At 41.3% G+C, this 27,705-nt stretch overlaps 1 protein-coding gene across 2 annotated transcripts in view; it reads left to right on the top strand.

Moving 5' to 3' along the window:
• Positions 1–9,579: 9,579 nt before the first annotated feature.
• The window catches only part of DAPK1 (death associated protein kinase 1), a 91,364-nt gene continuing 73,238 nt past the window's right edge, over positions 9,580–27,705 (top strand). The window contains exons 1-2 of one of the 2 annotated variants that reach the window (XM_052701144.1): positions 9,580–9,784; positions 9,950–10,096. In XM_052701144.1, the coding sequence (XP_052557104.1) occupies positions 10,035–10,096 (62 nt within the window). In that variant the 5' untranslated portion in view covers positions 9,580–9,784; positions 9,950–10,034. The remainder of the gene's footprint in view (positions 9,785–9,949; positions 10,097–27,705) is intronic. The other variant, XM_052701143.1, reaches the window with a different exon arrangement.

Here is a 27,705-nt window from a genome sequence, read left to right as displayed (position 1 = left end):
CTTTGGTAACATACTAAACCCTTTGGTAACATACTAAACCCTTTGGTAACATACTAAACCCTTTGGTAACATACTAAACCCTTTGGTAACATACTAAACCCTTTGGTAACATACTAAACCCTTTGGTAACATACTAAACCCTTTGGTAACATACTAAACCCTTTGGTAACATACTAAACCCTTTGGTAACATACTAAACCCTTTGGTAACATACTAAACCCTTTGGTAACATACTAAACCCTTTGGTAACATACTAAACCCTTTGGTAACATACTAAACCCTTTGGTAACATACTAAACCCTTTGGTAACATACTAAACCCTTTGGTAACATACTAAACCCTTTGGTAACATACTAAACCCTTTGGTAACATACTAAACCCTTTGGTAACATACTAAACCCTTTGGTAACATACTAAACCCTTTGGTAACATACTAAACCCTTTGGTAACATACTAAACCCTTTGGTAACATACTAAACCCTTTGGTAACATACTAAACCCTTTGGTAACATACTAAACCCTTTGGTAACATACTAAACCCTTTGGTAACATACTAAACCCTTTGGTAACCTCAGAGGCCATTTTCCAACAAGCTGCACAATTGGTGGCTGATCTAGAACAAACAGAGCACCTTCAGACCAGGCACAAAATCCTGACCTCAGAAGAGAAAGACGTCTTCCGTATAAGTAAAACTAGGAAACCCACCCTAGGGGCTTCTCAATCAGAATCCACGTAGGTATTCCAAAAACAGAAGTTCAACAATTTAATCCAGGCTAGCCTTCAATCTGCAAAGATTGATTGCCCACCCAATCATGTCCTTCAGATATAGAGGCAGCTGAAGGAAAATCAAAAGCTTCAAAACACCCCTAGAAAAAGCAGGGGTAAGAGTTACTTAACAAGTACCAACAAGAACATAGATCTCAGAAAATTTCATAGCTCCTAACAAAAGGAAAAACTCTCCTCAGGTGACCAGGACCACTATGCCCAAGCCACCTAAGGAAAAGAACTGGAGATTGCATGGTTACTTGCATGATAAGATGCCAGCTCCCTTGCATCTAGAGGCCTGTATAATCAATGAACATGCAGACATTATTATTAAGAAATACTCAGAAAAATCAGGTTAAACTTGCTATCACACCAAAGAACAAAGGATGAAAACTTACCCTCATCCTCAGCTCACTGAGAAGACTCCAAGAGGATTGATCTCCCAGAAAGATCCTTCCCTACTGGTTGTCAGCTCTTAAACGGCATCTAGGAGAGGGTGGAGCCAGAATTCACCTGTGCTCCCAGGGCTGACTCATTGCTCACCTCAGGTGGTCAATCAGAGATTCAGGCCATGATTCAGCAGTTCCCATACAAGGACCCAGATGGGAACTGAGGCCCTTTGCTAACTTATCTATTTTTTGGCCCCTGAAAAACAATTGGCTGACTAATCTTCATTACAGGCAGTACAGCCAATAACCCAAACAGCTGAAATTCTAGTTAAAATGGCCTTGCAAATTCAGGGGTGGGTGAAACCCACCTTCCTAAGACAGGAGTGGCCCAAGCACGGACAGTGGCACAGTGGGTTGCCTATTTCTCAGTCAGAGGAGTAGTGTGTCCCTGTCATCATTGAAAAAAGAGCTTCAGAAGAATTTGGAGCTTCAGAAGGCCCAGTGATGTATTATAGTGATGCACCAGAAGAGACAAAGGTCGCTCCACCTGGGATGAGTCCTGATCAGGAAGGGAAATATCCATTCCTGAAGATGCCTGATATATGGAGGTTTGCTGGGATGTGACACAGTGTGGGGGGATGACACTGTGTCACCTCCAGCTGCTGGTGTGGCTCTGGTCCCAGCTGGTGTCAAGCAGCATGTACAAGTGTGACTTCTTAACAGCCATCGCTATTACAGAGGTGGCGTGAAGGACAATCAAAGCAACTGATATTTGTAAAGCATTTGTGGTCATTGAGTGAAAGCTTTTAGAGATATTTCATTATCCACATTAACTTTTTTTCCTTTATGTGTGGGTACTCTGAATTTTTCATTTGGTTCATGGTTGAGATAGTAGAGATTTTCTTAGAAAAGGAAAAGGAGGAAACAGATATGAAGGTCGGACAGCATGTGCTGCCTTGTTCATATTGTGCAACTAGTCAATATATCACCTATCATTTTACAATAGTAAAATGCAGTACTGATTATTTCTAATTTTAAGCATGTGCGTCTAGATATCAGCAGGTCATCCAAACTCGAGTTTTACTGTGCAATGTGCTGTACTGTTACTGTACTGTGTGGACAAACTGGATCTTCAATTTTCCTGAAGAGCTCATGAAATAGACTGAGCATTGCCAACGACTTGCAGAATAGGCTTCCTTGATTTCTTCTTTCCAATGTAGGTTTATTCTTCCCTAACAGTAAAATTCACTATAAATTTAAACAAACACTGTTATATAATGGATGGGTTTTGTTCTTGTAGGGAAGTAATCTGTTTGAGCCTGAAATCAAAACTCAAGAGGATATCCTCATGTATATGGGAACTGCTGAGTCACGGCCTGAACCTCTGATTGATCACCTGAGGCGAGCCATGAGTCAGCCAGAGGAGCACAGGTGAAGGCAATTCACCTGTGCTGCCGGAAGGGGTGCAGCCAGGCTCCACCCCTCCTAGACCTATTTAAGAGCTGCCTACCAGAGGGGAAGGATCTCTTCTGGAGATCACCTCTCTTGGTGTTTTGTGGTGAGCTCAGCCAAAGGGTAAGCTCTTCCACTTATTCTCTTCTTGTGATCGTTGTCTACTTTGCCTAATTCTCTTGATTATATTGTGATTATAACATCTTGATATCTGTTGATTATACAATTATATTGTGGTTATAACATCTTGATATCTATTGATTATACATCATGATACCTCAGGACAAATATTTTGTCTCCCAGAGAATCTAATTCTATATGCAACATGGAGTTATTGTTATTAAGAGCAATAATTTAACTAAATGCAACTACAAATTGCACATTTTACCTTGCTGAAATTGCTTGTTAAGAAATCTTTGTCAAAATGTTTTGAGTAAACCTTTTCAGAAAGACATAGTCTGGCAAAAATAAAATTTATCATCTGTGGATTTCTGTTAAGTAAATACACAATAGCACAAACTTATGTGGAAGAATACTTGCAAAGAAGCTAAGCCAAAGATATATAATTTCTGGTTAGTTCTAATTGCAGTTGTTATCCTTGGGTCATTTGGAAGATGTTTTTATAGTCCTAATTCGGAATCATGGAAAAACACAACTACCATGGATACAAACCTTCCTTTTCTACTCGTAGTTCAATTTTTCCACTAGACAAGAGCTAGTGTCAAGGGTGTCATCACAAAGGGAGTGACATTCAGCTTTTGGACAACCTGAGCCCCGGAGCGCTCTGCCAGGACTCTGGGTCTGGACTTTTGCACAGGGAGATGCTGACATGTGCATTTAGACCCTCAAGTAGCTTAGATAATCTGCTACTTGCAGCTCAAGTCAGGCATTCAATTAATCGTCTTGTCAAAGAGCTGCTTTGTGGGGATGTATGTGATACAACTCCTTCTGAATAAACACATGAATTAGCAGTTCCTAGATTTGCTTCAACTCTCTGGGGTAATGGAGCACATTTCTTTCTATGAGAAACTTACATATACACCTAGAAATTACAGGAGGCATTAATCTTTCTGGAGTGCTTCTGGAGGAGCAAATCCCATCATTGTCATTATGTTGTCATCTCTATGGTTTTCAAAACACAGCAATGAGACAAATTACAACAAAATTTAACAAAATCATATTTTACTAACTAAATCACTAAGTAGCTATTACTGCAGCCTGTCCAGTTTACCCTGTCCACTGACATGAGTGCAGTGACAGTGTTGAATACACAGAATCACAGAATGGCCCAGGTTGGTGTCATGCTTTTGTTTTTTGTTTTTCAGTATTCTGCATCATAACATCATGTAGCGCACTGGAGTTAAAGTGTTAATGCTCCAATTCCAGGTACATATTCCCCTATCCATTTACAGAAATCATGGGATCTGGCCTTTCTGGGTAGGGCGGTCTCTTACTGCCTTGCAATGGGTGCTGGAGGGTGCTTTCCTAGCCGTTCCAAGATTTTCAGGTTTAACTTGGTCTCAGGAACTCTCTCTCTCTCTCCTATCTTATTTGATTTATTAGTCTCAACTTCAACTAGATTGTATTATATAGTGTTATCTTGCCTTCCAATATCATAGTTAGTAAAAGAAGTTTTCCTCCAAGATCACTGCTGCATAAAACCATGACTGTTGGAAGGGACCTCAAAGATCATAAATCTTCAACTTCCCTGCCACATGCAGGGCCACCAACTATTTCATTTTATACTAGACCGGACTGCCCAGGCCTCCATCCAACCCAGTCTTGAAAACCTACAGGGATGGGGCATCCACAGCCTCTCTGGGCAGCCTGTTCCAGCACCTCACCATTCTCACTGTAAAGAATTTCCCTGTGACATCAACCATAACTCTAACCCTCAACTTAAAACCATTTTCCCTTATCCTGCTGTTATCTACCCTTTCAAAGAGTTTACTCCCCTCATGTTTATAGGCTCTCTTTAGGTACTGAAAGGCTACAGTGAGGTCACCCTACACCCTTCTTTTCTCCAGGCTGAACAAGCCCAACTCCCTCAGCCTGTGTTTGTAGGGGAGATGCTCCAGCCCCCTGATCATCTTTGTGACTCTCCTCTGGACCCTCTCCAGACCCAGACACAGTACTCCAGATGGGGCCTCACAAGACCAGAGTAGAGAGGGACAATCACCTCCCTGTCCCTTGCTAGCCACCCCTCTTCTGATGGAACCCAGGATACCATTTGCCTTCCAAGCTGCAAGAGCACATTGCTTGCTCATGTTAAATTCTTCATCCATCAGAATCCCCAGGCTACTTTGAAGGACTGCTCCTTCCAGTCTGTATAAATGTCTTGGATTCCTCTGGCCCAACTGCAAAACTTTGCACTTTGCAATGTTGAACCTCATCAGGTTCACCCGGGTCCACTTTTCAAGTCTGTCAAAGTCCCTCTGAATGCCATCTCTTCCTTCCACCATATCAACTGCACCACTCAGCTTGGTGTCGTCAGCAAACTTGCTGAGGGAGCACTCGATTCCATCATCGATGTCATTGATAAAGATGTTAAAGAGCACTGGTCCCAACACAGACCCCTGGGGACGCTGCTCTTTACCAGCCTCCACCTGGACACAGAGCCATTGATGACCACCCTCTGTCTGCAGCCTTTCAACCAGTTTCTTATCCATTGAGTGACCCACCCATCAAATCCACATCCCTCCAATTTGGAGATAAGGATGTGGTGGGGAGCCATGTCAAAGGCCTTGCTCAATACTTCTTGGTGAATCAATTTTTTGTCAGCTCCTTGCTTATATATATTTTTTTCTTTTTCCACTATATTGTGACATTTGTAAAAAGAATATTTGGCATGTTTGGAGCTCCTTTTGTAATAGCAATGCCCTGGGTTTGCCCAATCTGTGTGTCTCAACTATACAGAGCATACAAAATAGCAACTTCCTGGGGCTGACATAGTGTGCTTTGTGAGAAATGAAAATAGGTATGGAAAACCTGTGAATCAGCACAGAAATCATCACACATTACCCAGGAAATTGTTTTTATAGTCATGTCAGAAGCAAACACTGATCTCTTAAAAAGAAAACCATATGCAAAAGAAACAATAGCCTTTCTAAGTGACTCACATCTTTCACTGTCAGTTCTATCTTACATTATTAGGGGAGGCATTTTACCTGGTTGATGGAAACAGACCAGCCAGTAATCTCAATAATATTTATTGTACAACAATGTACTTAGCATACCTGCTTGTCTGTTGTTGTTAGTGATATTTTTTTGTTTGATTGTTTGTTTTTGTATTTGTTTCTGTTTCTTTGTTTGAATATAGAAAAGGCTGCCTAGATGGAGTGGAAAAGTGTCTGAGAAGTGCTGTGAATCATGGAGCTTGCAGAAATATTGTAGCTTTCCTTTCACTAAACAGTGCTTGGACACACAAGGGCTCTCTACAAATTCTAGTTGTTCATAATATTTATTGAGAAAAAGAAAGCTTATTTTATACATAGCAAATTATATGCATACTAGTTGACACAGTAAACTGGCAGGCACAATCCAGCCCTTCGCAAATACACTTTTTGTTATAAATCTTTGTACCTATAAAATCTTTTGTTATAAATCTTTGTAACCTCTTTTATTTAAAGGTAATCTTACCGGAGTCGGTGCTACTCCTGATTTACAGCAACATAAGCAAGGAGTTACTTTCACTTTATTAGTTCTGTTAGCAAAGTGTGGCCTCAACATTGCCGAGTACAAGGGGACAATCACCTCCTTGGTCCTGCCGATTACGCTATTTCTGATACAAGCCAGGATGCCATTGGCTTTCTTGGCAATCTGGACACACTGCTGGCTCAAGTTCAGCTTATTGTCAGCTGAAACCCCCAGGTCTTCTACCTCCACACAGCCTTCCAGCCACTCTGCCTCAGTCCTGTTGTGGTTGTTGTGACCAAAGTGTAACATCCAGCACTTGGTCCTGTTGAACTTCATCCCATTGGCCTTAGCCCAGTTATCCAGCCTGTCCAGAACCCTCTGAAGGGCCTTCCTACCCCTCGGCAGATTGACACTTCCTCCCAGATTGGTGACACTTGCAAATCTGCTGAGGGTGCACTCAATCCCTTCATCCAGGTCATCAACAAAGATACTGAGCAGGACAGGCCCCAGTGCTGACCCCTGGGGAACACCACTCATGACTAGTCACAGCTGGTTGTAACTGTCTGGACCTGGCCCTCCAGCCAGTTCTTTATTCAGTAGAGAGTGTATCTGTTCAAGCCACAGGCTGCCAGCTTCTCCAGGAGAATACTGTGGGAGATAGAGTCAAAGGCTATGCTAAAGCCAAGATAGACCGCATTTCACAGAATCACAAAATTGTAGCAGTTTAAAGGGACCTCTAGAGATGAAGTCCAACCACCCTGCCAAAGCAGACTCGCTACATCAGGTTGCATAGATAGGTGTCCAGATGGGTCTTCATTATCTCCAGAGAAGGAGACTACACAACCTCCCAGGGCAGCCTGTTCCAGTGCTCTGTCACCCTCACTGTGAAAAAGTTCTGTCACATATTGGTGCAGAACTTCTTATGCTCAAGTTTATGGTCATTTCCCCTTGCCCTGTCCCAACAGACCACTGAAAAGAGGCTGGCTATATTCCTTTGTCTCCCACACTTTAGATATTTATAAACATTAATAGGATCCCCTCTCAGTCTTCTTTTCTCAAGGATAAAAAGACCCAGGTTGCTCACCCTTTGCTCATAAGAGAGGCTCTTCAGGCCCTTTATCATCTTTGTGGTCTTCTGCTGGACTCTGTCCAGGAGAACCCTATCTTTTTTTGTATCAGGATCCCAGAACTGGATACAGTACTTCAGATGAGGACTGACCAGGTCAGAGCAGAGGGGGAGGATCAGCCCGCTTGACCTGCTGGCCATGCTTCTTTTAATACATCTCAAGATCCCTTGGCCATCTTGGCCACCAGGGCACATAGCTGGTTAATTGCCAACCTGTTGTCTAGGAGGACCCTCAGGTCCTTCTCCATAGAGCTCCTCTCCAGCAGGTCATCCCTCAACCTGTACTGATACATCCTGTTATTCCTTCCCAGGTGCAAGACTCTACATTTGCTTTTGTTAAATCTCATCTGATTTCTTACTGCCTAGCTCTCCATCCTGTCCAGTTCCTGCTGAATGGCAGCACAGTCTTCTAGAATGTCAGCTACATTTCATCCAATGCAGTGTAAAACCTGAAAGCATAAACTGCAATCAAAATTGCTTAACTGCATTTGTCAGCAATTGTACATTATTTTTCCCATTCATTACATGTGCAATCCAACACCTGTCTCCAGAAGCCAAGAATAATGTTAAAGGTGCAGCTGGCAGGCTGGTCTTCTACCTAGACCAAGGACTGCAGGAATGCCGCCAAGAGCATAGTATGTACACCCTCTGAAATGGCCTGCACCAGGTGCCACCTGTTGAGTATCCCCCTAAAGATGCAGAGATGGTGCTCTGAGTGGCAAATGTCTCCTTTGCACTCACACATGCCCTGGCACAGATTGGCCACTAGGCCCACATGCACCATTTGGAGCACAGCTGGTGCACTGCTGCTGCAACAGTGTTCAGACACAGCTGTTTCTGCAAGTGAAGGGCCTGAGCGCAAACAAAACCCAGGCCTAGCAGCCTAGCCTTCCATAGAGCTATTAAATAAATGAGACAAGCACTGTAAGCAAAGCATTTTTTCTGCTGATGCTATGTATTTAGGTAATTTTCTCAGAAACAGTGCACTGATTCCACTGTGAGCACTTGTCTAAACCAACACTGAGTTTCCAATTGCTTTACTTGGTGCAGGGCTGTATTGCAAGGAACACCCTGAGCTGCATACATGAGCAGTGATGGTAGTGCAAAATACATGTGTGACAACAGGTGCTACTCCTGCTGAGCCCAGGGCCATCACAAAAACAAGAAAAAATGTGAAGATTAATCACCAAAAAACTCTTTGGCTGGCTGCAGCGATTGTCTTTGCATCCATCAAAGAAGAAATCTCCAAAGCCGAAAGGAACTTCTGAACTGTTACCAATGCTTGTCAAGATTCTTGAGCAGTGCAAACAATGCAACTACCTCAAATGTGTGAGTCATGAGAACCTATTAGAGACAAACACATAGAATATGGGATGTGCACAGGTCTGCTCACCTTGCTCCTGTATAACACAGCGGAGAGCAGTGCTACTCTGACTGCTTCCATGTCGGTTGGTGCGGTGCCTGAGCTGCACTCCTTGGAGGCAACATGATGGAACTGCACCTCACAACCCCTATGCCTGTGCCTCCGTTTTATGGACAACATTTGGGGCACATAAAATTTTGACGCTCATCCAAGCCCAAATCGTGACTTTCTCATGAGATTTCAGGCCTTTGCCCACCTGGTGCTGAGCTTAGAGAAGGCTGGGCTCTCATAAATGCTTAATGGAGTGAGCTTGACAACGCACGGCTGTGTTGAACTCTTCACCTCTGATGAGCAATCCTCTTTCTGAGAATCACAAAGCTCAGATGGGAGCTGAAAGCTGCTCTGTGACCTGACGTCATGCACTCCCTCAGGGCTGAACAGCGCAAGATGAAAGGAACACAGCAGCTATAAAGAAACGTACGCAGCTAAGTTCCAACCCAGCACTAGGCTATACGCTACAGAACAGGGCAGGCCAAAACCATGTAGCCACAGAGCACAGGAAGCCAGGGAAGGGCAAACGGGCAACAAGCAGGCAGCATGGCAGCAACAACGCAATGGGTTTCACGTGGCCCAGCGACACAGCGCCCCACGCCGAGTACAGCCCTACAGCCAACGCCCGGCGCTGAGCCAGCTTCCTGCCTCGACATAGCAGGGCACAGACGGGCCGCGGCCTACGCCCCCGCACAATGGCGGCTGCGCGTGCCCGACCGCCATCTCCCAGGGCCGGGCAGCGCCGCGGCCGCCGCCCGCTCTTCTCGGCGGGGCCGGGGGCGGGGCGGCGGCACTTTCCCATTGGCAGAGGGGAGGCGGCCTTGTGCTGTGCCTGGAGCGACCGCGTAGCGCTTGGGGCGCCGTGCCACGAGGACGAGGAGGCAGGGGATCGAACGATCGAGTTCCGACCGACCGATCGTGGGGAACGCGTGCGGCCGCCCGCAGGTCCTAGCGCGACAGCCAGCAGGGAAACTCCTTCCCGCTTCGCCTCGCCGGGGTCAGGTGCGGGGAGGCCGGGGAGTGCCCAGCCGCTGCTGGGTAGCGGAATCGCGGCGGAATGCGGCGGGCGGGTAGGCGGTGCCCCGGGGAAGGGGCGGGGGTCGCGGGTCGCGGGAGGCGGGGGCGGTGAGAACGAGGGCGGGCGTTCACATCCGCGCTCCTCCGCAGGGCGTAGGGCGGCCCCGGCGTGGCGGTGATGAGGGCGTGGAGCAGGGGCTGAAAGTGGTGGTCAGTGGTGTGGCGCGACGCTACCATGACGGTGTTCCGGCAGGAGAACCTGGAGGAGCACTATGAGACCGGCGAGGATCTCGGCAGGTGGGTGTGGGGCGGCGGCGACGGGGACAGAAGTTCTCATTGTGCCATCTTGCCAGTCTGGGAACGGCGGAAACAGGGCCGGCAGCGGTGCTGGGGCGCGGTGGGCAACGGGCAGACCCATTCCTTCGCCCTGCGGCTCAGCCCTTCGGAGTTCGTCGTCCTCCCCGCTCCCGTAGGATAGGGTTGCGGCATTTCTTGGCGGCACAGGGCCGAATCTGTGTCCGGTGGTGATGTCAGCGATTGCAAAGCTCGGACAGTGTCACGTTACGGCAGGGCTGTGCCGAGGGCAGGGGATGCCCTGAGTGCCCCGGGGGTGGCGGTCTGCCGGCTCGGCTTTGCCCAGTGGGGCTCTGAGCCGTGGGACTGCGGATGGAAAGAAGCGGCATGTCAGGGACATTATCAGGGACGTTTAAAGGAACAGTAACGTACTCGTTGTGCAGGCACATGCAGAACCTTTTTCTACATCTCAGGTGCCTGTTGGACAGCCTTGTCGTACTGACTTGTTGGATATTGTGGTAGAATGGTATGTGGTATACTGAACCATAAATTTCAGGTCCGAATTCTTTATTTGGGCTTGAAAAAGATTTTGGGAAGAATGTGTGAAGTGTTCTGGAATTCAGTTTTCAGCTTCTGGACTACTGAAACTGGCACCGTACTTGTGCTTACAGACATTGGTACTTGATTTATTTTACAAGAGAAAATAAAGACAGAATCAGAAATTATCTATTGTGTTTTCTTAAAATTCTTCACAGAGAAAACGGTTCTTGCCTGCTAGTTGTGGAAATGCTGAGCTTGATATAACCCCTCGTGTATTCCTTCTAGAGGGAAGGTGTCAGTGCAACCCTTGGTCACCAACTCCTGTTTGTGATAAAGAGCTGCTTCCTTAACAATGCTCACATACAGAAGAGGTTCCATAAGGACACTCACAGAGGCAGCGTGTAAAAATATGAGGATTTTTCCGTACAAGCATGCTTCAGAAGTCTCACGTTAACTCCAGAATATAGCACTGAAGATGGGGAATTTCATTTTTGAAGCATGGGGAAGTGCAAACACTGAATGATGTTATATAGTATTAAAAAAAAAATCAAGTGGAGTTTTTTAAATTATCTGAATATCATGTAATAAAGTTCTGTAAAAAAACAAAAATTGTTGCATTAATGTGATGAATTAGAAACAAGGTATTGCAGTACCGAGGCTGTTTGCTTTTCTCCATTTTAGTGGTTTATAACCTTGGCATGCAGTTTAAACCTATAACGTATAAGAATTTAAATGAATTATTTAAACTCTATTTGTTTCTCCTTAAAGTAAATGCAACAAACAACCTTGCTGATTTTTAGTGACTATTGTGAGAAAATGCTGATTATAAACATAACCAGATGTGTGGGTTTCGCTTTAAAAATAAAAGGGCTGAAGGAGTTTACGTCAGTAGCACTCTGACAAATACACATCATTTCATAGCTAAGTGCTGCCATAAAATAGTAGGGGTAAAGAAATCTCAGCACAGTTGTTGAGCAGTTTAGTTCACTGATGCTTTTAATTCGTTTTTGAACTTAAGCTTCCAGGGTTGCTTGAAATACTCTTGTAAATCCTCTTTCTTTCTCTTGCTTCATTCCCCCTTAGGCTCATCACCTTATATTTGCAAATAAATGTATTTGCAAATATCAACCCTGAGTGAGGCTTAAAACTGAAGGATCAAGTGACTATTAAAAGCACCTAAGATTTTAAATTTGTTTGTATTTATATGAGCACCTGAGTCATGATCTAACATTTGGCTAAGCGCTGATGAAAGGTTCTTTTTTTTTTTTTTTTTTTCCTCCCCCTAAATCAGTCTGTTTTTCCCTTGTTAGGGATGAATTCATTTATTTCCACTTAGTTCACAGCAGCAGTGAGACAAACAAGTAGGTAAGCAAACAGATTAGTGTTGGGTTGTTTTGCTTTTTTTTTTTTTTTTTTTTTTTTTTTTCCCCCACTAAGGAATATTTTCATATATGGGTCCTGAAGCTCCTAGACTACCTGCCTTTTGAGAATGCTAATACTTTGGTATCTTAATTTTTTCACTATTATTTTTTTTTGTAATATATTTTGCTACCTCTATTACCTTGTAATACTTCAGATAGTAACTACAATAAAAAGTAGCTTTGCTGTTCTAGCAAAGGTCTCTTAAAGAAAATACGTGGATTGTGTAAATGAAATTTCTGATCAAAGCTAATAAAAAGTTTTTAAATACCTGCTTGCACAAAACCTGCAGGTGGCTGAAACAAGGGAAGAGATAATGGCATGCTTTGGCTGAAAAAATGTTTTCATTTTTCACTCAGTTTTATGTTATTTCTCAGTAGCATTGCGAAAGTAATGAACAGTCATTCGCTAAAGTGTTGAGTTTTATTCAGTTCTTTAGTTTGTTTTGATTTATCATTACAGAAAGAGAAAAAGAGTTCAGAATTGTGAATACTTGTGGGATTATTCACTTTTTTCATCTTGCCTCTACATTAATTGTGCAGATAGCTTTGTGATTGCTGAAGTAGATTTACTTCTTTTGTCATGTTTAGCTTTTGTACTGAGTATCCTGAGTCTTGCCAACCAAATTCTGTCTTTGGGACGGAACATCATACATGGAGACTGTGCTCTTGACCATTGTACGCGTTGTTCTGTGTACACTTTTTTTCGTCTTACAGATTTAGTGCTACGTATCAGTCTATTAGCCCGGTGTAAGTTATTGTGTTAATCATCTAACCATGATATTTCGAAGAATGTCGGAGGTTCTGATCCTGCTGGGTTAAAGATGATCATGGCGGAGCAACAGATTTGCTAAAGCAGGTTTATTCATTTTAATTCTGCCTGCAGTTGCAAGCCATCTGACTGTGCATTTTAAATACCCTGCTGCAGTACCTCTGCTTCAGTTTGCCCAGAAGACGGGAATTAAAGTTCATCAGTATTTAAAACCTTACCATGGGGAGGATGCAAGGAAAGACCTTGAAACCAGATCAGACTAATAAAAATGAGTTTTCCTACTCTTCCGTGATTGACTTTGCCCAGAAGCAGTTGCTGTGAGAAATGGTGCATTGCTCAGGAAATTATTGGGAGTGGTATCCAAGCAAAGCTATACTACGTACATCATGTTTGTTTATATGAATTGAAATGACTTGGTTAATAGTCTTAAATACTGAATTCCTCTTTCCTCCACTTTTACTTTTTATGGCATTAAATTTTTGAGTGTTTCCTGAAAGAGCTGCAGATTTCTGAAATGTTTTGGAATTGTAGAATGGCATTTGTGTTGCACGGTTGGTTTGCTTCTTATTAATAGGGCACCCCTGCTGTTTCAAAAAGTAGGAAGAGATATCGGGCAAATTGAAACCTCACTTGTTTGGATCTTTTGAACTCACAAGTGAAACACTTTCAACCATTGTTGAACAAAACAATGTATCTCAGCAGCTCTGGAATCAACATGCTTCTGCTTGGTAGCTCAGTAAGCAGAGGAGCTGCCAGGCTTACTGCTTTCTGCTGTTATCTAAGGTATCTAATCACTTCACCAGTTCAGAGAGGAAAATGCATAGGGTAATGTGATGAAGGTGCTGATAAGAGAGAATAGGCAGTTGTGGAAGCGTATATTTATGATTTGAAAAATGTTCTTTACCTTTAGAGCATTCAGCTAGAGAAATCTTTTTTAGGCTGTGTGGGATCTGATTTCAGTAGTAAGCAGTGAGTACGTAGGCAGAAAATATATATATGTGTGTGTGTGTGTGTATATATTTCTGGTTGTTCATGCTTCAGTTTTCAGAAATGCTCATTTTTAGGGCTGCAGAGGCTGTCCCTCACCTATCCATACACTGGAACAGTAATTACACTGCACTCTGGTGTTGAGAGGAAAGAGAAAACAGTGGACAAAAAATGCTTGGATGACAACTATAACATGACCTTCATGGTGCTTTTCAGGCTTGCCAACCTGAACAACTCATACTAATAAGGTGATTTGCAGAAATTGTGCACATATTGTCAAGTTCCTTTATGAGATACACAGCATGTGAAATTCCTTCAAGATGATGCTTCCTCTCAAACGGCCAAGCTGAGAACCATGCCAGCTATCTTTTTAATATCTGTCATAGGGTGATGTTTTTTTTCCCTTTAGTTGTCCTACTAGAAAGTCATGATAAAGAGAGGAGCAGTTTGAAGGATGGTCTCGTAAAGAAAGCTAGAAGTATTACATTTGTCTAAAATTTTTAACTATGTGTGTGGAAACTTCAATTTCTGCTTCATCAGATAATCCTACCAAATCACTACTTAGTTTGCTCTCTTGAAAGACATGCTAACCTTCATTTTTGTGCAGAGACAATACTACTGAATATTGAAGATGAGTAGCAAGCAAACTCCTGGAGCAGTGTTTCCCAAGTTACTTGTGTAAGCTTTGCAAATATGAAATTCAGTACTTTTGTAACTATGTATGCAAATTCCAGTAATACATGATAGTGAATTGCAATAAATTGAATGGGCTCAAACTGTTGGTCCCAGAGCTGCTGCTTGTGTAAGACATCTGAGTGGCTGATGAAGCCCAGCTTGCAGCAAAGAGCTATTTCAGTGCTATCTCCGAGCTGTGTATGTGTTGTATCAGTATTGTAAGCTTTGAGAAGCTGAATATTTAATGCTTGCCTTGGTAACACCAAGTAGAGTAAGTCCTAGCCCTGGTGGTTGCATGGGGACGGAAAAAATAATCCTCTAGCTGTACAGCATGGTTATAGGAATTACTCTTCTGGATCTCATCTCACTTTGTCTCAAAGTCATGCCCCAAAATAGCTCTATTTGGAAATGCATAATAAACAGCAAACTGCAGATAATGTAGTCTGCATGCAGCACAGCCACTAACAACTTTTGCCTTTTAAAACGTGTTGAGAGGTGTTGTTGCAGGAAAACCACAGGAAGTACAGCTGCTTTTTGGTGTGACAACTTCATTCTTAGTGCATTTTTCTGTTTGGAGAAGTGTCTGATTTATAAGACTTTTAAAACTAAGTGTAATCAAATCTACCGATTATTATTCATTCATCTAAATGAATGTAAATCTGAATTCATCAGGAAGTAGATAAAAATGTTTGTCTTTGATTTGTCTTCTAGGTAGGCTCAGTGAAGTATAGTCAGCTCCTGAATTGTTGTGCTGAGAGTGTGTTTAAACTTAAATTTGTTCTTTCCAGCTTTGCATTTTTTATTTTTCTGTGAATGTGGAAGTTTTTTTGGCGGACTTTTTTCTCATTTCTATTTGCCTTTACAGATGTTCAGGTAAATCTCTTCCCCTATTAGAACTGTGTGTGCTAAATGGAATTTGGCATTCTTGGCTTAGGAGGAGGCTGAGGCTCCATTTTCCTGAGAGCTGTATGCCAGGCCCAGTCCAGGCTGATTGTAGCTGACATGAGTAGTATCACTTTCCCCTGCTGAATGTTCCTACCCACTTCTTTGATGCGAAGATGCTGTCAAAGAGAAGAAACACCTTATATCTAACTTACGGCCACAGTTAACACTCAGATCAGCTGAAAGGCCTTTGAAATTTCAACTTGCAAGGAAATCTCTAGAAATCTGCTTCTAGTTAAACACATGGGAGGAACAGAGGTAAAGAACCATGGTATGAAGGCAGAACATAAGTTGTAAACCAGGAAATAAAGCTGAAAATAATGAGAATGATGAAGAGTACTGAGGCTGCAGGGAAACCTTACCAGGCAGTTTTTGAAGTTGGTAATACATTAAAAGGTCTATCAGGTTTTGGAGGAAATTGCATATTTCCTGTGAGAGCCACAGCTGGTCCTTATGACCAGTGTTCTGTTTTTGGCTGATTTTTGTTAGCCTTGCAGCAAGCACACACAACTTCTTGGCATATTTATATGTTATGGAGGAAACATATGTCAGTTAGAGCAGTGATTTAGTAGTTTCTGTTTCCCGAATGATAGTGTCTTGCATAGTAGTCTTATCTCAAGTAAAACTTCTCTCAAATTGTGTTTTGACACCATGGCAGGAAGATGGGTTACCCCAAGGAGTACTATCCAGCAAATCTGAAAAGCATTAATCACCAGCACAGTAGATGTTGCTTAATCAACACTAGCTTATGGAAGTGGACAATGAAAGTTTGCATCTCAGGGTTCTGGAACTGAAAGTACTTCCTTGTGTATCTTCATAATGTAGTACGAATAGAGTAATGTAAATGGTGTGAAAGTTAGTGGAGCAGACTGTGAGAGCCTCTGTGAGATAGCCTAACGTAGGTAATTTTGCTGCAGTCAGATCTCATAACTTGGGGCTGATATTGCAAGAGTGGAGCCTGCTTGTCTTGGTCAAGTTGTTGGGTAACATTCCTATCACAGTGTAGAAGGATGCGATTTTTCTAAGTACACTGAAAGGATGAAAACGTTTAAGGAAATGAAGAAACTCTGATCTTGAAAGATCTAAATTAGATTTACACTTCAGTATTCAAAGGTAAATGAACAGGCTGGAAATTGAAATGCTGCTGGCCTCCAGGAGAGCGAACTTCAGGTTTCTCTTTGAAACAAAGTTGGTTTGAACAGGGAATCTAAATTGTTCAAAGACTGAGCTTGTTAAATTAATGGGGTGTTTATCTTGACACTGCTGTGGGGAAGGAGGAAGCTGATAAGTATTTACTCTTGGTGGATCTTTTAGATCAGCTTTCAATCTCTCTTCTATCCAGGCATGTTGTTGTCCTTGAGGATGTTTCCTTCTTTATGAAAGCTATTATATTTTAAGCATGTTAGAATATTATGTATTTTTCTTTGGTTGCTTCATGCATTGATGTCATGGTGAATGACTTCTAACAGGTGCATTTCCCCTAACCCAGAGCAGTTTACATAGTTTGGCATTGTTGTGAAGCCCTGCACTGAGTAATCCATTTGATGGTTTGCAACCTTTTGGTTTTGGTTTTAATATTTTATCCCCTGCCCCTTATTCCATATTGATTGCATAACCAGATGTGATGGATGACAACTTCTGCTTGAAGATGCAGTAATGGGGAGGAAGAAGCATTGCTGCATGGCTGCCCAGACTGTGTGTGTGCATTCTCCACCACCAGCACAGAACTTGCAGAGCAGTGGTATGCCACTTTTTAAAGGAGTAGGTTGCTCCCTGAATAGCCTGCCTGCACGTTTAAGATGCTGCAGGTGTTCAGAGCGTGTAGTCTGTACTTCTTTGGAAGAAAACTAGCTCTTACCAGGTGATGGTGAGCATACGAGGGTATATCCACACCTCTGGAAAGTTTGCAGTCAGTGTAAATTATAACTGTGCTTACAGCCTGGTCAGGATAGTTTTATTGGATTCATTGCTGAGCTGTTCAGGGGAATGAGCTGTTGAAAAGGAAAAAAGCATTGCTGTATGCTGTGCCCTGCTATTTGTGCATTTATTGCTTCAGCTCAGTGGTAGGATTGCCTTTAACTAAAGTAATCTACTATTAATATTTGATTTCTACTGTATCTTTTTTAGTGAGCTCTCAGTTCAGTTATAAATTTTTACCATTTACCTGAGGTGGTCCTGCTTTCTGTCTAGTATGTCATTTTGTTTCTGGGCTCTTGTACTTTTCTCAGCTTTATCTCAAAGAGCATCTCTCGCAGACTCACTATAAGGCGTGAGGTGTGGGATGGTGTGTGCCTCTGAAAGTGTTTGCTGAGAGTGCCTTGCTTGTGAGCGTGCCTGTGGGGCCAGGGATAAGGAGGACCAACATCTGGATATACAGTGTTCTGAAGTTACTACCCTTACAGGAGAAAAGAGGAAAGGTGTTCATTTTCTGGAGTCTGTGGTGACATTCAAGACATGATTACAGAGAAGTGAGATGGTTCCTTTCATCTCTCTGGTCTCAGCTGAAATTTTTAGTCTCGATTTGTGTTGCAGGTTGTCTACAGCTTAGGAGGACTGTATTTTATTTCTGAGATGGTGCCTCTTAGTTTTCATTTTCTAAATGACAGGAAGAAAACTAGTGTTAAAAAATTAAACTGCTGAGATCCTGTGCTCTCTTGAGTGCACACTTTGTTTGGTGTTTACTGTGCTTATTTATGTAGGTGTCACTAGGCACAGGTAACTCTAATGTTACTTGATTGTATTGCATTCTCTTCTGGCACTACTTGCAGCTAAATTATTTTGCCAAGTTCAGTGGAGATTTAGTGGTGTGGAATCTGTTTCTCCTTGTCCAGACTGGGAAATAATATTGCTGGATATTTTAGTTCTGATAAGTTCTTGGCCAAGATCCCATGACTTCCAGTAGTTCCACCAAATGAATTGGCAGCTTATTACTTACTAAGAAAACCACATATGTGACAGTCTGGGTCATAGCATGTGTGAAATGTTGGGTTAACTCCCAATGATTTTTACAGATTTTTATGAGTGTGGCATGCAGACTCTTGTTCATAGCTGGTGAAAATACATAGCTAATGGTGGTAACTGTTGAATAATGGTGTTTTGTATCTGAGAACTTGTTCTATCAAATAGTGTTGTCGTGCTCTTTGTAACTGTTGTGGTTTCCATTGAAATAACTAGGAGGTATTACTTTTGGAGCAGCAATCTGCGTAGATCTGCTGTATGTTCCCTGGGAAAGGAAGGCGTGCCAAGGAACGGCTTAGTCTATTGTGTCTTTGTAATTTTTGTTGCTTTCTATTTGAAAGGGCCTTCTGATACTACTTCACATTTCTGCTGAAAAGCATTGCTCTTTCTGCTTTTGTTACTAATTACAGCATTAATTGAGGAACAGATAGTCCCAGATTACCTTTTACAAAGCTGGTCCATTTCTGGTTTCTCTTGTTCCTGCTTTCCATTATGTTTTCCTCTATGGATGCCGTCAAGTAGCTCCTGGGGAGCACTGCAGTGCCTCCCTCTTAGCCTGCTGAGGTGCCCTTAGAGTGTGGCCAAACCTGTCCCAAGGAGAGACCTGTGATGGTCTTTGTCCTCACCTGCCACGCTACCCATGCAAGGACCACTGGCACGATGAGTGGAAGGGGAGCATGTGGACTCCGTGCCACTTCATGGAACTGCTGCAGGGGGAGAAGCCTGGCTGATTAAACCCAGGTTACAAGGGCTGTGACTGCATGGTCTGAGCATGTTTCTCATCGCGGCAGCTATAGGGCAGACAGGCAGGTCTTCCTTTGCGTGGAGGTCAGAGGGGGCCATTTGCAACTTCTTTTTTTTTTTAAATGTTCTGAATTCCTAAGTGCTCCAGCTCACCTGTGAGTGTGAACAGATGTAAATAAAGACTAAAGGGCAGGGAAAGCAGACAATTAGTTGGTTGTAAATAGCAGCTCATAAAACAGTAATGTATACAGTCAGTTACTAAGGCTTTTGGTATGAGGTTTGAGTATGTGACAGAAACTGAGCTTTGTTTGCAATTCATTCTTTTAATAACAGGTTTTGGTGTCTTCCTAAAAAACTTACTTCAGTCAAGGAGAGGCATCACATTTGCCAAAGCAGATTTTCTTGGAAGGCATCAAAAAATGATGCGCTTATAGATTTTATTGCTTGGTGTATTTCTTGTTGTATGTAGATAACATCAAATTAATAACTGAAAGGTGAAAAGTAAAAATTTTTCCAAGCCAAGTATAAGCTTGTGGTTTTATGTGTTTCTTCATGTTCTTGTACTGGAATTTGATAAAATCTGTAGATTTTGCAGTGCTTATTCATACCCAATGGGAAGTAAAAATCATAACTTCAATCGTATCTTCTCTTAAGAAAGCATAACCAATTTGGGGGCTTTGCAGTCTGTCTTCATTTCTGTTTATTGTCTTTCTAGCAATTTTGCTGATTAATCAGTATGCTGTCATACTATTAAATCTCTCTTTCAAAGATAATGGAAAAACAACTCCTTAACGTAGCCGTTTTATATATCTAATGACTGTTTCTCTGCTGTGAATGCCTTCCAACATTTAGGCAGGCTAACGTAAGAAGTAGTGATAATTTCTGAGCTGGTTTACAAATTTCATGAAAAATCCTAAGGGAAAAATAAACTCCTAAAGAGCAATAACAGTATTAAGATTCAAATTCTGTAGGGGTTGGCACAGTAAATTATGTTCTTTGTATATATTGCTATTTACTTAGGCATCAATCCTGTACATGCAGGCTCCTTTTCATTATTTTAAATGGTGGTTAGCGTAGCACTTTTTAAAAAAATAAATCTATGCATTGTCTCACCTTATTTCTGGCTTTTTCATTTCCATCAGAGATGTAGCTATTATTTGAACTGTTTACAAGCGTGAGTACCCTGTTTTTCATATGATAAGATGGTTTCTGAAAAGGCTTTAACAGATGTACATATATTCAGACCAAATGAATTCCAGCAAGCTCCAATGCAGGCATCATCATTACAAAATGGCTGGTATCCAGCTGGCCTGGAAGTTTTACAGCCATACATACTCCCCTAGCTTATATAGTAGATACTGCTATGTCTAGTCATGGATTCGCATTGGTATTTTAAATCACTGCATCTATGTGTAGGCTTCTGTCTGAAGCATTTTCTTGAGCCCTTACTTGGGCAATTAAAATAATAGTTCTTCCTGTTCTGGAGTTTTTTAATTGCTAAGTAAAGTGCTAATGTTAAGGGACTTGACATACAAGGCCTCTTCTGTTGTTGTTACCTTCAAGCTACACAAGAATGGTAAACATGTAAAGAATGATGTATTTGCTTATGCTTACAAAGTGATATCCATCAATTTGTTATTCCCCCCGCCCCGCTCTGCACACACACTCCCCAGTAATGCTGCAGTAGTTCTTGTGCCTAGGCAATAATTTGATCAGGAAAAAGAAATGTCTTGGCATTAATCAGCCTCTTGTATAAAGTTTCTTCAGTGCTGATAACTTGCATTTCTTGCCCTGTCTACTGGCACAGCAATAAACATGCAAGTCTAGCATTATACAGGCCGTATAAGTGATTGCTACATAGATGATGTGAAACTGAAGATAGTGCTGAATTGTGTGCATACAGGAAATGAGGGAGGTTTTGTCTGTGCCTGTTTGTTGTGTGCCTCACACCCACTTATTCTAACAATCCTAACAATTTGAAAATGCAAAAAAAAATTTAATTTTAAATACTTTAGGATTTCAATTGTTTATTGATTGCTATAAGTTTTCTTTGTAGCTCTTTGTTTTGTGTCTGCAGTAATTTATGGGTTTCCAACAGGACAGAACCATCAGACCTTCAGTAATGGTTTTTGATTTATTTTTTTTCAGTGCACCTTCTTTTCTAAACAGCTGCTGTCAGCATAGATCCAGAATACTTCCGTTCAGTCCAGTTTGCATTTCAAAACCCAAATGTGAATAGGAAAAAAATTGATATGAGAATTCCTGTTCAAGCAAGGGAATCTGTTTTAAGAACTCCACATCAGTATGCAGTATCTCTTTGTTCTAATTATCAATAACAGCACAAATTAACTTATTTACTTGCCTACTAAGCCACATTAATCCATTGACAAAAGTGTAATTTAGATTTATCAGTGCAGTACTAGTGAACAGATTGATGTAAAGAAGTTTCTCTTTAATGGTTTTTTTGTGTGTGTGTAGCTTGGACCTTCGAAAATACTTTCTCTAATTGTACACAGATCCCAGTTTTCCTGTGCCAGGAATGTTCCTTTTATCCACTAAAAAGTTCTAGCAAGCAACTCCTCTTTCTGGCAAGGGCTTTGTAAGTTCTTGAGAGTTAAAATAAATCTTCCTGCACCTTTTTAACCTCTTTTCTGCCACATGCTTTCTTCCCTTGACCTTCAGCTGTGTTAAACTAATTTTAAAGGGCACAGTTTGCCCTATTTGCTTAACAGAGTATGATCACGGAGAAATCCCATATATTGTCTGCTAACCCTGCGGTCATAATTTCTTTAAAATCATGTATTCGTTTGACAGAGTGCATTGATGGGAAGTCTGTGTGCTGATGTTGTCTGTGGAGGATTTAGCAGCTGCATGATCTTTCTTTTCTTCATTGTTTGAAGCACCGTTGACAGTGCCACCTTTTCTGCTTGAAAACCACTTAACCTTCATTCTTCAAGGCACTTAAAAAAGAGACAGAAAATTGGTGTCCAACTGAATCACGAAACCCTGCTTTGCTTTTCTACCCAAATAAAAAAATATGTGGGTGTGACTTCTTGTGTGATCTTCCCTTGAAGACTAAAGACAATTTAGGTGTGAATGCAGCTTGAACTTGAACACATAGAATTAAAAGGTAACTGCTGTCAGCCTCTCATTCCCAAACCCCTCCAGTGAGGTTGATTGCAGCTCGCTTGGGCTGTGGGTGCTGGCTGCCAGGCCTGTCACAGCCCTTGCCTCATCCTGAGTGCCAAGTGGAGAACTGCTTTCCCTAGCTTCTTTGTGAGGCAGATAGCTGTGCATGGGCAGATTGGGAGTTAGATTTCTGTTTATGATAAATGAAGTCATATTAAGTGGGGGTGCAGGGGTTTTTCTAGTTCACAGAATGACTTGGTTGATGGTGAAACTAGCCCTTTGAAAAGTATGGTGCAAGTAAAAGCATGAGTTTCCTAGCTGTGTCTGGATTTCTTAGGTAAACTAATTGCATGCTATCAGTTTTGAACTGTTTCTGAGGGCTAATTGTGATGTTTGTGTCCTTGTGTGGTACCTGCTACCTCCCTGCTGGAGTGCTGAGTAGGCGTCAGAGCCATCACCATACTCCTTCATGGGAGAAAGAAAGCTGATGTTGGACGGCTCTTTGAGCTCTCACTTTCAGACAAAAATAGGGATGAAAACTAACTTTCTATTAATGGTACTTCTTGTGCTAGGTCCAGTATTATTTTCTCACTTACATATAATTTATTTCTTCTGTATTCTGCAATACCAAAAGAACAAGTTCAGAAAGCAGTGTGACTGCTTGCCCTTCTGTCTGTCATGTGTATTGCATACCTTGTGACTGCAAATTAATAAATAAATAATAAATTGGTATCCTTCCTTCTGTGCGCTTCCACTGATCTGTAGTTTATGTGATACAGTCTTAAGCTCCAAAATTGTAAACCATACACCCTATAAATGTTGCTGATGTATTGTTTTGCTGGTAGTTATAACAGCAGCTGTTGGGGCTTGTTGTCCCCACATGAGGAAATGTGGAAAAAACAAAGAATCCATGTGGTAGGGTTTATGAGGAGAGATGCAGCCCATCCTTGTGATAAGCAATGCAGCAGCTTTTTGTGTTCCTCTGTGGAACAGAGCGCTGTTAGTACTTCAGTAATGAAACTAACTCAGATGAGATAGTGTTTTGGGTTTTTTTTTTTTTTTTTTTTTTTTTTTTTTTTAAGCCCTGATAGGGCTTCATCTTGCCGGAACACTGGTGAGAGTGTGAAGCAAGTACCTGAAGCATGCCCAGAACTGTTGGCTTAGCTTTGCTGCAGGAGTAACCGTTCATTTGTTTGTTCATTTTTAGCTTGGGTACTCTCCTAGCAGAATACAGAATTTGTTTCTAAAACTTGTATCTGCACCCCTCAATTTGCTGTCTTAAACCAAAATATGTGTTACTACACTTAAGCCTCGTAATGTTTTGCTGATACCCTTTTTTCTGCGATGTTCAAGCAAGTTTAGTAATGTTAGGTGAAATCAGGAAGCCTAATGGCTTTTATCTTTAAAACAAGGGTGGAGGAGGAGAGGAAAGAGACTGTTTGTCTGTGTGGATGTACAGGATATATGGTATTTGGTTTTCTATGCATGTTTTTTACTCCTTTTTTACTTCACACTTAAACTGTGTTGTCATTGGTGTTTTTTGAGAGGTCCTGTGTTTAGTCAGCTGCATAAAATGATCTAATAATAAAATTCTTCTTCTGCACCTAATTATGGTGTTCACTTTTTGGAGGATTAAGAAGTTTAAAAGCATTGCAAATGATCTCATTTAAACACACCTTTCTTAATCCTGTCAAATAATGTTATATTTTTAACAGTGTTTATGTATTAGTAACTTTTAGTGATGACAACCTATACTGACCTAGAAAAAAAGAGGCATCTTTTTGACACTGTTTCTTGCACACGCTCAGTGCTGAAAAGCTCACAAGAAAAATCTAAGTTTGAAACACAATGCTTTTTGAAGTAAAAATTGAATCCATTCTTGAGGGAAAGGGATGAGCCTTGTGGATGTGTTCAATTAATATCTCTGTATCAGTGTTTGCAAAGCGTGTATGCAAGTGGCAGGGCAGGTGGTGCCTCAGAGCAGCAGGCAGAGGTCATTTATTCATCCAGGGCAGTCTTGTGCTGGGACAAGGGCATGTGGGCTCTGCCTACCCTGGCCATTGGAACCATGTGGTCATGATGCAGGGCACTGTGGCACAGGGAGGAATTGCTGCCTAAGGCTGCTGCTGCTCACCTCATTCTCTTAGACGGCTTCCCCACAGCCCAGGCTGCACTGTGAGGTTAATCTCTGTAAATCTTGGGCTAGTTTGCAGAGTATGTTGGCAATATATACAGCTTGTTCATGTGCATCTTGGTTCAGATTGCTTAACTACTCTGTATTCTCCTGCCTCTTTCTTCATCATTGTATCAAGGTTCAGTTGCTTCTGTATCCCAACAAAAACAACACATCACTGTGTTCTATTCGTCTTGGGTGTTTATCTTTTTTCATATTTGCTTTTTGTCCTTTGCACTTTACCTGCTATTCAGCCTCAACTGAGTACTTGCTTCCTGATGCCTGTTGGATTTTTTTTTCTTTTTCACACACTTCAGTGTGTCAAAATGCACTGGCCTGTTCTTAGTACCTGAATATCTGGCCAGCAGTTGAAGTTTTTCAGAATGTTCACAGTTATGAAAGGATGGAATGTCTTAAGTCTAAAATAATCTATTTTCTTTATGTGATGTACTCTTAGCCTTTGTCCAACATCCGGGCTGTAACATTTACGTCATAAAGTTGTCTTCTGCGATAACAAGCTCACTTTGATACTTTGTGAATCAGCTGAAATTTTATTTTTTATTTATGGTGTCATGACTGCTCTCACGTTGTTCCAGAAATTTCCAGTGAACTCGATTGATTAATCACTTTTTCTTTGGAGGCACCAGTGTTGATTCTGTGTCAATACAGATTCCTAGATGAAATTCCCAAGTGGCCAAGCCAATCAATTCTTCTCTGGGATGGGAAGGCTAAGTGGTAAAGGAGAATATGGGAAATAAATGTTATTCGTTTGTATTGCATTTCACATTACAGGGACAGCTATGTTGTTCTGACCATTCCATTTGCTTGAAATGGCCTCTGCAACCATTGCAGTGTAGCCTTCTTGTTTGTATTGGATTTGAATGTTGTTTGTCAGCAGTTAAGTGTTTGCATTTTTCAGCATAGGTGATCTGATGCTACTGCTGGCAAGTGAAAATATTGAACTGTATTATTCTTCTAAATTTTGGTTTTTTTTCTGCTTCATAATTCAGGGAGGAAATCATATATAGGGAAGACTTTCTGACCTGTCTTCTTCTTTGTTTTGTCTGCATTATTTCAAAACAGTGAACTTATGGTTCACATTAGTACAATTACAGTGGATTAGCTATGTAAAATCAAATTTGATGCTTCTAGAATAGTATCCTAAATGTAGTGAACTATATAGAATTTAATTCAGTTTCATTTTTTACCTTGACAGTAATGGACTTTCTGTAGTTGAGAAAAGCCGTGCACCATGGAAAAGTACTGGGATTCTTGACTGATTAAAAGTGCTAGTAAATTGCTCCTTGGTAATATCATGTTGCATGACTATTAACTTCACCTTTCTTTTCAATAGGCCAACTTAAAGGAATTCAAATTTCAGAAGGCTGCAGTGAATAATTACTTGTTACTGAGAAGTCAAAAACAACGACAAAATACAGCTCTTATCTGACACTCCATATTTTTCTCTTGGGTTTCTCTGGCTAACGTTAATTATTAGTATGTGGCTGGCAAAGCAGAAAATTTAAATTAAGGCAGTGGTTTTGCTGTCATGAATGGAATCCGAGGGAGCAGAAAATAAAAATGCTGTAGGTGTTGGAAAACATTTCTTGTTTAAAGAACAGTAGTATAAATAAAGTTAAAAACGATCTCAGATGTACTTACTTTCTAGTTTGCCTACTTACTTGTAGTCTCTTTTGCCTTTTTTTAGGGTATTGTCTCTCCAAATCTGCAAGAGACAGATTTGGGATGTAAGGGACAAAAGCCTTGGGAAAACTTCAGTCTGTTACCATTTGATCCTAAGATGTATGATGGCTTTTTTCCTCTGTGGCATGTGTGAATGCTTTGTTTTTAAAATGAATGTTAGAGTTCTGATAGCTAGAAATAAGCTTTGATTTTTATGAGATCAGTTGGAGGTAAAATGTGACAGCAGGAACAAGTGGTTGAGAATGCAGGAGTGTAGGTAAGTATGTGCATAGACATTGCTGACCATTTGCTGAGACAGAAGAGGTGTTGCAGAGGAGATGCTTCCCACAGTGCCATACTCTACAGAGCTGCAACTGTGCTAACAATCCAGCACAATAAACCTGTGTGTAATGCATGTGATATTTTAACTGATTTTTAACATTAATGAATTATAAAAAATACATATTTGAGGAAAACTGTGAAGGGAAAAAATTACAAATTCATAATAAATTGCATAGACAAATCAATTACTCAACTTCATAATACCAATTTTTAAACTAATCTTATGTGCTGTCCCAGTTTACTTTGTGTTTGTTAATGTGTGGCCTCTGCAGGCTCTAATTTCAGAGAAGAGCTTTAGAGTTCAAAAGGTACTACCTTTCCTGCCTTCATTTTGAGTTCCAGCACTGACGTTTTTCATTTCACTCTGACAAGGTTTATTGCACTTGCTAGTAGTGTTGCAGTTGGGGAAAAGAGTTTCAGCATCACAACATGAAAAAATATGTAAGGCTAGAAAAAATATAATTATTCCTAGATGTCAGTGTTGTTTCTCTATGATAGTGGTTTTCCCGTAGCATCTCTGGAAGTGGGTATTATCTTGTATACTCATTTTAACTCTGATACCCCTCTACTTCCAGTTACGAAAAAGTGATGTTTATGCTCAGGTACTGTTAGTCGTATTATCTACAGCCGCCTCAGCAGAGATGACACTATCTTTCATGTGGGTGACATTTTAAGACACTCTATCATTTAGTTTCATCTTGCAGCCATTTTCCTGTCTCTAACAAAACCACCTTCTATCAATCTGTGAAACGGTTTTGTGCAGGCTTGTTTACTGCTGCAGAGTAACTTTCTTTTTTCCCTTGCAACTTGAATATAAGCTGTCAGTTAAATTATTATTTGCTCCTGTGCTGGTTCTATGGTATCCTAGGCCTAAGTTTAGAAATAACCTTTTTTCTTTTTTAATCATTGTATGATATTCTCCTGCGTCTCTGCTGCATTGGGGCTTGCTTTGTGCCACTGTTGCCAATAGGGCATATTTTTTTCAGGAACTTTTTTTGGAAGGAGTTTGTACTGTGGGTGGAGATCTGTTTATTTCTGTGTCCAGTTCAGTTATGTCTGATTACTCAAAGCGGTGTCTATACTTACCTTGTTCACTGTCTAGTGGAAGTCTGGAACTCACACACCTACCAGAGTTTCAACTTGTTTTCTCGAAATGTTCTTTACAAGCAAAAAAGCTTGAGATGGACTTCCTTTGTTGATGGAGGGTTTTTTCATTTCTATTTTTTAGGGACAGCTTTCAGAAACAAGC

This window comes from Tympanuchus pallidicinctus, unplaced genomic scaffold (assembly GCF_026119805.1).
Source record: "Tympanuchus pallidicinctus isolate F22 unplaced genomic scaffold, pur_lepc_1.0 scaffold4, whole genome shotgun sequence".
In the NCBI taxonomy this organism is placed as follows: Eukaryota; Metazoa; Chordata; class Aves; order Galliformes; family Phasianidae; genus Tympanuchus; species Tympanuchus pallidicinctus.
The sequence above is the reverse complement of the archived record's forward strand: the minus strand, read 5'-3'. Positions and strand labels throughout refer to the sequence as shown.